Source organism: Serinus canaria, chromosome 2 (assembly GCF_022539315.1).
Source record: "Serinus canaria isolate serCan28SL12 chromosome 2, serCan2020, whole genome shotgun sequence".
In the NCBI taxonomy this organism is placed as follows: Eukaryota; Metazoa; Chordata; class Aves; order Passeriformes; family Fringillidae; genus Serinus; species Serinus canaria.
In genome coordinates this window covers 21,836,666-21,847,633 of record NC_066315.1, presented here as the reverse complement: position 1 = coordinate 21,847,633, position 10,968 = coordinate 21,836,666, and the positions used below count along the sequence as shown (strand labels likewise).

The window sequence follows — 10,968 nt, the reverse complement described above, 5'->3', positions numbered from 1 at the left end:
CGGCTGATTCTGCTCCCTGGGATATTGGGTAGTGAGCGGGAGAAAACCAAGGGCTGCCCCGGGCAGCGCCGCCAGCCGGGAGGAGGCTGCTGGATCAAATGCTGGCTGCATTACCTCCCAGATAATAATCCCCAAACCCGGAGCGGCCCCGACTGAACACAAAAGGGCTACCTCGCTCCAGTGGGACACAAGCATTCCCCCAGCTCCTACTCCAGAATTTGGACCTACAGACTCAAAAGAAATTATGCAGCCTGTTCTCAGTCTTTGGGAGCAGGGACAGGTGGTCCAATTCTGAAGAAAAAGCAATGGTACCAACAGAGAACACGTAAGGATGCGTTTTGGGATGCACGCTACAGATGCACGAACGGCTGAGTCTTTGAGCCTTGCGGTCTTTTGGTAAACCACGAGTCGGTTGTTCTGAAATAATCTGGTACCAACTCAATCGATTCACCAGTGAACACGTCGGGAGCTCTCCTGTCGCCTTAGTGGGTCACAGCCGCCACAGAACACCGTTTTCCCGGGAGCGGCAGTCCCGGGATGCGCCAGGGACCGGCTCCACCTCCGCTGCCCGCGGCCGCTGGCTCCGGGGCGCAGCCTCCTCCTCCTCCTCCTGGCAGGAGCCGCCGGCGACCTGAGCCCGCAAGCCTTGGCCGGCAGCCCCGCGCCCTCAGCGCTCCCCGCCCGCCCTCGGCACTGACTGAGCCACGTCCCGCCCCGCCCGGCCCTGCTGCGCCAGGAAAGGCCGCCGCGGGGCCACGGGCCTGTACCACAGCGCTGGAGGGGGAACTTGGAGGGGAGGAGATCGGACGGGGCGGTTCCTCACCTCCCGACGGCAACACCCGGCACCGCCCGCTGCCCTGGTGACGGAGGTCGCCGCTTGCCCCGCCCGGGCGGTGGCGGGACGCGAGCTCCGGGAAGGGCCGGGGCTGGAAGTCGCCGCCCTCCCTCCGTATCCGGGTGGTTGCTGCCAGGCGCAGCCGGACCGCCAGAGCCGGTGCCAGGCGAAGATGGCGTATCCCGGACAGCCGGCACCCGGCGGGTTCTACCAGGGCGGGGTGAGCGGGGCCGGGGCCCGCGGGGGATGTGGCCGGCGGCCCGGGGGAGCGGACGGAGCCGGGTCAGGCGGGGTCTGCCCGGTCTCCGGCCGCCGCTCCGGCCGGGAGGGGCCGCAGGCGCCAGCTCGGGGCTGCGCCGGCGGGAGAAGGGAGGGAGGGAGGAGGCGCCTCCCCCGCAGCTGCTGCCGGGGAGAAAGTCGGTGCTGAGGGTGTCGTTCCATGATTTTCACTTAGGAATCAGTTTTATGTAAGAGTTTTCACAATTAATGCATATTCTTCCATGTATTTGCCCTAGACATCCGTTTTGCTCAACTTTTCTGAAGTGGAAAAAAAAATTGCAGTGCCTTAGTATTTCTTCGGCACGCCGTTTTCTGCTAAGGGTAGAAGAAAACGAAACCTTGGTGAGATAGACCAGACTGTATCTAGATCAGTCGAGTGATCCTGTGCAAGGTTCTGCACTGATCTGTTTATAACTGAAATCGAGAGTTTGGTTTGGGAGATTTTTTCATGAGGAGTTTCGTTTTTGGTTGGTTTATTTTTATTTTTTTTAAGGCATGGTGTGTATATAAAAATGTAAGTTGATAAGTGCAGATCCTTAACTGAATCATTGATTTAAAATTAATTTTCTTTTTTGTTTCCAAAGTATGGAGGAGCTCCAGGAGGACCAGCATTCCCTGGACAAGCTCAGGACCCTTTGTATGGTTATTTTGCTGCAGTAGGAGGGCAGGTAAACTTACATAATGTTATTTACTTATTGGATTTTTTTTTCTTCCTGGGGAATACTCTCTGCCTTTGGAAGGAGAAATGCCTAGTATTTGCAGTGAGAAAAACTAATGTTTCTAGTTAAAAAAGCCCAAATCCATAATTGTTTTACTTAGCCTGTTTGCTGTGTATAGCTGTATTGGTCTGTGTCATAGCTCTTTACATACAGGAACTATACAATTTAAATAATGCTGTTAGTTTCTGTATTGTATGTGTAAGTACACACATATATGCACAAACACAGGCATGTGTGCCTCTATTTCCTATATTCCTGGGTATTTACAGGGAATATATAGATGTGTGAAGTTTTATAGCTTAATTGTGACTCAGCTCTGGGTTGGTGAATGCTGCCAGGTTTAGGAGAAAGAAAAGAGAAACAGTGGGAAGCCTGGGCTGTGGAGATGGCCTGGCTAAGAGCAGGAAATGCTATCAGGAAAGAGGTCATTAGATGATCTTAATAGACTCACAAATGGAAAAGCAGTCATGGGTTGTGCCAACATCTGGGTTTACTGGTAACATAGAGTGATTACTCTTTTAGAGGAAAGGCTTTCACAACTTTTTTTGTCCTTCCCCATCATTCTGCACTGCATTTTAAATTTCTTTCCTGTAACTTTTTGGCATATATTGTTTTTGTGTGTTCATGCATGTTGCTAGAAGTAAGTGCTCTTTGAACTGTATTACAGAGTTTAGGAGCAATTAGGTTTATTGAGCTGAAGTTTCCATGTTTGTTTGCTATATTGTAGCTATTTATATCTATTTTAGCTATATTGCACACCTGTAGGGTGTGTGAAAATCTAAAAATCTGCTCCTGGGTCTGCTATCTTCAGGTAGATGCAACCACAACATGAAAATTTAAATTCAGCAATATTAGCTGATGTTCAGATTCCCACCATCACTTGGATTTGTTCTCTGTGTTACTCTTGAATTAATAATGCATCTTGCAGTCTGTATCTTACTTCTTCTAACTGCTTATGAAAATATTTAGACCATGTGTTTTTTAGTAAAGGAGAACACTGGAATGACCTCTGTGTAGCGAGGCCTTTCTGAGAAGGTGGAGCCCAGAGCTGAGTTCTGCTGAATGTGCTGACAGTTTTTCTGCCAGCTGAGATGTGTCTGCGTGCAGGTGCCTCCTGGATGTGTGCCAGGAGTCAGCAGTGGCACCAGTAACTGATGCTGGACAAATGAATAAGCTCCTATTGGAAAGAGAAAGGGAGGTAGCAGCAAACAGGATACAGCACTGTGGAGAGAAGGTGGCAGGAGCTGGATCTCAGCAAAATACAGACCATGACCAGCTTTCTCAAGTGAGGCATGGAGACTGGAAGCTGGATACTACCCATACCCAATGGGTTGATGGATATGATCAAGTTAGCACTTAAGAATACTTAAGTTAATACTCTGAAATGCTTTCTATTTGTAGAAAGCATTCCTTACTAAAATGAACTCAGTAGCTTTTGAAGTTATCCTTGGAATCTGAGGTGTCTGTTTCTGGTACCAGTGGTAAGGAGACAGTGACATGTAACAGATAAATTATCAGTTGCTTTTATGGCCATCCATAACTCTGTAAAAAGCCACATCTCAGTTATCCATCTATACTTACTGTAGAATTAGTATATTTTGGTTTTGGTTTGCTGCTGTGTTGCTTTTATGCTGTATAATATTTAATATTTTCTCTGAGTTTTCTTTGAAGTAGTTTACTACAGGGATCTTGTTTTTGACTTGATGAATTATCTTCCTTTGTTCACAGAAGAAAATCAAAAATATTCTTTCAAATCTTTATTCAATTGAGTCTGTCTTTGTAGGAAGTAATAGTTTATTTTTTAGCCTGTTTGCAAAGCCCATACGCATTGTCTAGTTTAACCTCTGTATGTTCTACTAAAAAAATCAAAAAAGACAAGCATATTTTTGGTAGTGTTAATCTTGATTCCAGTCATGCTCTTCTATCTTCCTCTATTTTAAAGTTATGCAGTTCCTATCTTTATTTCAGAAGGTACAAAGCCTTTGAAGAGTTACTTAATATTAAAGGCTATTTCAAATCTCTTCCTTCCCCCACCCCCGGAATAAAAAGTATTAAATACATCTATATAATTAGACTGATGGAGTAGATAGGAAGCAAATTTGGGGTTAGTGGCCATTAACTTTACATAGAATCAAAACATTGTTGCCTTTTTTTCAGACCTTGTCAAATATATTTTAACATAGAACTACTCTTTGTCTTCTAAACAATGATACTTAATTTCTGAAAGTTATCAAGCTGTGCCCTTCCCACCATATCATTCAGTAATATATCTCTGTTCTTGAAAAAAAGAGTTTTCAAAAATGGGTTTAAAAACATAAGGAAAATGCTGTATCAAACAGAATCATAGAATATGCTGAGTTGGAAGGTACCCACAAGGATCACTGTGGCCAACTCCTGGCCCTGCTAAAGACACCCCAAGAGTCAAACCAAGTGCCCAAGTGTGTTGTCAAAATACTTCAACTCTCTCAGGCTTTGTGCTGTGATCACTTCACTGGGAAGCCCATTCCAGTGCTCAGCCACTCTCTGGACAAAAAACCTTATTCTGATAGCCACCTTAAACCTCCCTTGACTTTGCTTTTCATCTTCTAATGCTTTGCAGAAGTATCGTCATTTTTTATGTCTACAGACATAATGTTCCATTCCTGAATGAGGTTAAATTAAACTCTGTGTGAACCAAACTTCATGTTGGGGATGTGAGGAATAAAACTTAGAATTCCTCCTCCACTTCTGGCAGCTCATTGCTTTCCATGAATTGGCAGTTCTTTTCTCTATTTGGCCCTGAGCAGGGTTTGATGGAAGTGGGGCTTTTTCCAAGCCATGTGGATAGGTATCTTTTCTGAGTTAGATTTGTTTTTCTTTCAAAGTTCTTTGCTTTCTACATTTGCTTGTTCTACTAGCAACTTTAAATTTAAAAAACCAGGAATTTTTATATTTGGGAGTTATGAGGATGTCTTGAGAAGCATAACTAATTGAATGCCACTGGAAAGGGAGTGGGTACTGGGAATAAGCAGCCTGGGAGAGGGTATTAATAGCTGATACATCTTCTGTTATCGAAAGGATGGACAAATAGATGCTGATGAGCTACAGAGATGTCTCACCCAGTCAGGGATTGCAGGAGCATATAAACGTAAGTTAATGATTTGAATGAACAAGCACATCTAAAGCACACTAATTCTTCTTCCCTAGAAAACGTGTGTAGTTGTGCCTTCTGCAGAGCTGGGTTTTTTTTCTTTGCATGGCAAATGGGTTTCCTTTCCATATCTTGGACATGCAAATTCTCTGTATTCAGTTCTGTGTGCCAGGGATTTGCCTTCTCAGCCTCCTTAGTTCCCCACTCTGCTGGGCTGTGGATTTGACACTGTTTATTTTGTAATGGACAGACAGTTCTTAAAAAGATGCTTTGCTTTGGTTTGAACTGAGCTTTGATATTGACCAAAATCTCTGGCAGTACTCCTCTGCTGGGATACCTTCTGTTCAGTTTACAGCTTCTGTGAGTGAAACTGGCTTGCTCAAGTGGTGGCTATTGGGGTGGAATATAAATGACCACTTTGAAACCCAGAACTGTTGTGGATTAAGATAACAGCAAGTTAATTTTAAATATAACTTGAATTGCCTTCAAATTTTCTGTTGTCAGTTTTTCTAACAAGTAATGGCTCTTACTTGGATGAAAAATATGTTATGGCTGTATATAGGGGAACCAGTTACATAAGTTTATATAATTTAAATTCCTAATAAATCTGAAATTTTATGTCTAGATAAAACTGAAGCATATGCTCCAACATAATTTATTTTTCCTTTTTCTAATTTTAACAGCTTTCAACTTAGAGACTTGCAGACTTATGATCTCAATGCTGGATGTATCCTTTAGAATTAAATTTAAACACCTTTGCATTATGTAAGCGAAGATGAGAGAGTGCCAAAACATTTGGGAAATGCTTTGTAGTTTCCATTCAGCCTTTACTTGATAAGTCTTGTGAGCATTGTGATTGGAAAGATACAAAACTGTATTCTCACTAATTTTAACAAATGAAGAAGTAATAAATAAATGAGGCTCTCAGTGACCAATCATTTTACAGCAAGCAGTATTCTTTTAAGCCTGGGGAACTGTTTCTCCATTAAATGCATGAACAGTCAGGTCTGGTGGCCTAGAATAAAATATTGTGCAAATCACTTAGTGTTTTTTTCAAATAGGACACCTTTCCAATTTCTCCCTAATGATTAAGCATTGAGTACACCTGAATACAATCTAAGTCCTCCTAAATCCTGTTCCATGAATGAGTATCTGGGATTCAGCAGTAGGACCAGTGGAAGACTTATGTACTGTGTAAGGTTGGAATCTTTGGAGGTTTGTTAACCAAAACTTAAAGTTTTGCTGCTTAAAAAGAAAAAGGCAGAAATTAAACTGAAAGGGCTCTTAGCTCATCTTGAACAAACCACTTAGAATACGAGAGAACTAATATTATAACAATTTATTCTTTGGCATCTGTTTTTATTTCAGCTATGTATTTAATTGGTTATAATTATGTAGCAGCAGGTAAAAAAGAACTGTGTCAACTAAAAGAGAATTCACAAAGAGAAAATTGCTTTAGCAGGTTTTACTGGGAAGAAGTGGGGAGAGCAGGTTCTCTGACCTTAGGTTTTGGGAAGAATTACCTCCATCTGTGCTGGGGGATGCTTTAGTAGATGCTGTAGAACACTAGTTAGTGTTCTCCAAGACAAATTGATAATAGTAAAATTGTATTAATATTGGCCTTCAAGTAAGAGTTAGTAACTACAGAGACATGCCTTTTTTGTTTTTTGGGGTTTTTTTGTCACATTTTGTTGGTGGTTTTGTTTAGTTAAGAAATACTTTTCTTAGCTTTGAAATCAGAGGGATATGTCTGGCACACTGGGATTTAATGAGTTTAAAGAGCTCTGGACTGTGGTCAATGGCTGGAAGCAGCACTTTGTAAGTTTTGACAGTGATGGAAGTGGCACAGTGGATCGTCAGGAACTTGAGAAAGCCTTGATGGCTATGGGTAAGTTGTGAAATGTTCTTGCTTCTGACACTAACTTACACCATTTCCCAGTAACTAACACATGATGTTTTCAATGAAAACGTGTTGGATTCTATTAACTTACCTGGCTTTTCAAAATAAGACTTTTTATTTTCAAATAGGATTTAGACTGAGCCCACAGGCTGTGACTGCAATCACAAAGCGATACAGCACTCAAGGAAAGATTGCATTTGATGATTACATTGCCTGCTGTGTGAAACTCCGAGCTCTCACTGGTATGCTGGATTATAGTGTTGTTGCTGTCATCCCCATAATATTTTTTTTTAATAAAACCTGTTTGTTCATTTATCTCAAGTTCAACTTCAGCATACTACAAAAGAGGTTTCTATCAATAGTCTACAGACAATTATAGATCAGGATTTTTTAAATTCCCATTAAAAAAAGGACTAATGCAGGGTTTACTCCAGAGACTGGAAGAATAATGTTACCAAAATTGGGAAACTTTGTTTATTAACAGAACATAAAGGGTTGTATATGGTAAACACAAAAATTTAGAATGGGAAATTAAGTCTTGGAATGAATTGCAGTATTCTTCATCATGTTCTCCTTTATGTGACGTGGGAATTTTTAGTAAAGTACTATACACTTTAAAAAAATGTTTATTTGCAATTCTTCTTACCTGGTTTCTGTTTTCTTAATGAATTTTTGCAGAATGCTTTAGAAGAAGGGATGCAACTCAGCAGGGTTTTGTGAACTTCCACTATGATGATGTAAGTAAATGTTAAGGAATCTATTAAAATTCCAGAGTAAAACAAAAGAGAAACTTGATCAGTAATGATTTGAGTTTGTGCCTTCCCTACACATGCAGTGAGAACCCAGAAGTTCTAGAGCATGTTGAGTATTGTCTCAAAAAGCTTTTGTGTATTTTACAGAATTCTATAAAATGTTGTGTACCTTTTTCTGATCTTCTGTCTGGTGTGGTTCAAGAAGATCAAAGAAGCTACATCACTTGCTAGCGTCACTCTCTGTGACTTTTTTTTTTTTCATTTTCTGTTTTTAAGCTTGGTAGGCATTTTTCCTGGGAAGGGTTGGTGGATGTTTGGTGGATGAATCACACTCAGTCAGACTTCTGGGTCTTGGCTTCCTTGCCACATCTGTGCAGCAAAAAGAGAGCACTAGATTCAAGTCATCCTGGATTTGGGGGTTTTGGGGTGTTTTTTTTTTTGGAGCCGGGAGGAAGACCATGTGTGGTAGTTTTTATTTTTGTTGTTGTTGGTATCATTAAGGAGATGCTTTGCTTTAATTGACTATTTGCTTTTTTTCACATGTATTTTAAAGCTTTACTATTCATGGGCTGAATTTCTTTACAGAAAAGCATAGTGACAATGAATATTGTAGGAGAAAAAGTAAAAACTCGTTCTCTGTCATACATCTAAGAAGTGGTTATTCTCTTTTCAGTTCATACAGTGTGTTATGAGCATCTAAATCAAAAGGAAGCAAGCTGTGGATGATCATGACTTAACATTCCAGTTTTATGAGCATCTTAATCAAAAGGAAGCAAGCTGTGGATAAACATGATTTAACATTCCAGTATGTGTTTTGCTTTGCCAAGTTCTCCAATGATTGTGTATTTCAATATTGGAAATTGCATATTTTATGAAGGCATCCCTTTTCACACATTTTTTAGTCTTGATAATGAATATGAACTACTCATGTACTGTTGTCTTTAACTTCCAATCTGTGATTATCAAAGCTGCTTTTATTTTCATAAACTTGCAGTTCACCATGTGTAACTCAGATCATGCAAATGGTAAGATTTTCAGTATTTGTCTACTTTTTTCCCATTATTCACTAAAATCAGTTTCTGGAATGCAACTTAATGTTTTCTGGCTTAAACAGTAACGTGTATGACTTAAGAGGATACATATTTGTTTGTCTTTGACAACATAGGACAGATGTACAAACTAAAAGGGGTTTTGGAATGGTCATTTTGCACTGGTCTGTTAAAGCATCAGTAAGTTTTGATTATTTACTTTGTCAGCTCTTTTGAAGATGAAGGCTGTGACACCATGCACTGAGTGTAAGACTACCTGCTAGAACTTCTTCTAAGCAGGGATGCAACAAAACATAGCAGAAAGCTCTCCTAGCCTTGTGCCCTGTTACCGGGGCTTTGGTCTTGTAAGACTCTTGCTTTGTTTGTGTCACTGCATAAAACAGTTTTAAACATACAAAAGTTGTGCTGTGTCAGTTTGTGCATCAACTCTCCCTTCACAGGCAGACAGACAGACTTCAGTCACTTGTAAATTAATGTTTCTCTCTCCTCCACTTTAACCCATAGCAAGTGCCCTTCCTGCCTCAATACGCCAGCTAACACACAAGGATCAAAACCCACTTGGAAAAAATTCTTGCCATGTTACTCTTTCAGATCACAGCAGTAGTTACCTATGAAAGCAGATGCAAACAGGCAAGGCTTACTTGCCTGAGGCTCTTCAGGGGGAGGAAATAGGATTTTGGTCACTTCTGCCTACTACAGTGGAGTGATACATGTTGTTTTGCTGCTTGTGAATACAATGCCAGAAGAATGTTAAAAGTATATTTCTTAAATAAGTAGTTTAGGGCAGTTTTGGGGAGGAGTCTTTGCATTAAGGAATGAAAGCAAAACTGCACATATGTGCAGATAGATAGACAAATATAAATATACATCATTGGACAAATGAGCTCCTTAGAGCAGGAATCTCACTCAAAGATACTCCCTGCTTTGTGGAGTTGTCTATTAAATCTGGCACTTTAGTTTCTGAGCTGTAAATTCAAAGCAGGCTCATCTTCCCTAAAGAAGCAACCTGTACTTGCTACTTAAATTTAGAATCCTTTGGGTATTGCTTGTAGTTTCATTACAGAAGCTAGTTCTCTTTCTACCCTCATAATGAATTTCAAAGGTAAAGACAGCATTATGTATTCACATTCTGACAGTACATTGTCCTATTGCACATAAAGTTGGAAACAGATGGAATACTACCAGAAGTATTTCTAATGGAAAGACCAAAATCCACAAAGGTTTGTCTGAGTGTAGCAGCCAACATCAGTTCTGCTGCAGTTCAAACCTTTGAGAGCTGATGAGGTTAGTAAGAGTGTGAAAAAAGGCTGTTCTTCCTGTAGGGATTTGGGTATTTTGTATATTTACAGTGCTCATCCTTACACTTAGTTTTACCCTAAGAATAGTAAGAGATCTTTACCAAAATGTTCATTTCCCACACATCTTTACTTCTTCTTAATTGTGTTTCTTAATTGTAGTGGGTTTGCTGGGATAAAATTAATTTTCTGTATAGCAGCCCAAAGGCTCAGATTTGTAACTAATCAGCAGCAATGACACAGCAGTGTTTCAGCTGTTGCTGGGCAGTGCTTGCACAGTGTCTGGGTCTTCTCAGTTTCTCACTCTGCAATCACAGTGAATAGGCTAAGTGTGGGCCAGAGGCTGAGTAAGAATTCAGTGAGAACAGCTGACTCAAGTGGGCCAAAGCACTCAAGACCCAAGGACCCAAAACTCAAGTCATGCTCAGTTTATTTCCCCAGGCTGAATCAGTATTTTGACACCAGGCAGTTACTGGGCAGGGAAATGCTGCAAGAAAGCAGTGTGAACCAATAGGGTTTTCTTCAGTAGTCTTGTAAACATAAACCAGAGAAAACTGGAAAAAAAATTGTTCCAAAACCAGGAGAAAATGCCTGTCCTCAAGAAAAGGTAGCTTTTTGTTTTACATCAGCATTTCAAAAATAGTGTATTCACAGGGACTGATGAGATACAGAATCTTTAGAGAGAAACTAAGCTAATACATACAGATGCTAAGGATTTACTACAGAGTTTGCTGTCATAGCTAAAAAAAAGCCACCTGAAACCTTGGCAAAAATTGCTTCTCCATTAAGAGTAGATTCAGTGGACAGATTGAATATGCAAGTTACCTGCTTTAGAGAAACAGAGAAACAGTTATTCTTAGAATTATGGTTTCTCTTTCCCACAAGGTGTACTGGGAAGGATACTCACGTGACACCAGGTGGGTGATTGCTCTCAACCTTTGAGCCAACCACCAGGCATAGTTTCAAACAGGTATTTTTCCTAGGTTGCCCTCAAACAGGCAAACTAAGG

At 40.9% G+C, this 10,968-nt stretch overlaps 1 protein-coding gene across 3 annotated transcripts; it reads left to right on the top strand.

Annotated features, from left to right (window-relative positions):
• Positions 1 to 863: 863 nt before the first annotated feature.
• Positions 864 to 9,063, top strand: SRI (sorcin). 3 transcript variants are annotated; one of them, XM_030232564.2, is made up of 8 exons: positions 864 to 1,055; positions 1,699 to 1,782; positions 4,891 to 4,960; positions 5,647 to 5,690; positions 6,704 to 6,851; positions 6,992 to 7,105; positions 7,542 to 7,600; positions 8,289 to 9,063. In XM_030232564.2, exons 1-8 carry the CDS (start codon positions 1,008 to 1,010, stop codon positions 8,313 to 8,315), a joined length of 594 nt encoding a protein of 197 aa, XP_030088424.2. In that variant the 5' UTR covers positions 864 to 1,007; the 3' UTR covers positions 8,316 to 9,063. The 3 variants fall into 3 exon arrangements, with proteins under 3 accessions (XP_030088424.2, XP_050826531.1, XP_050826530.1); XM_050970573.1 differs by lacking the exon at positions 864 to 1,055 and adding an exon at positions 1,179 to 1,302; XM_050970574.1 differs by lacking the exons at positions 864 to 1,055; positions 4,891 to 4,960 and adding an exon at positions 1,173 to 1,302.
• Positions 9,064 to 10,968: the final 1,905 nt, after the last annotated feature.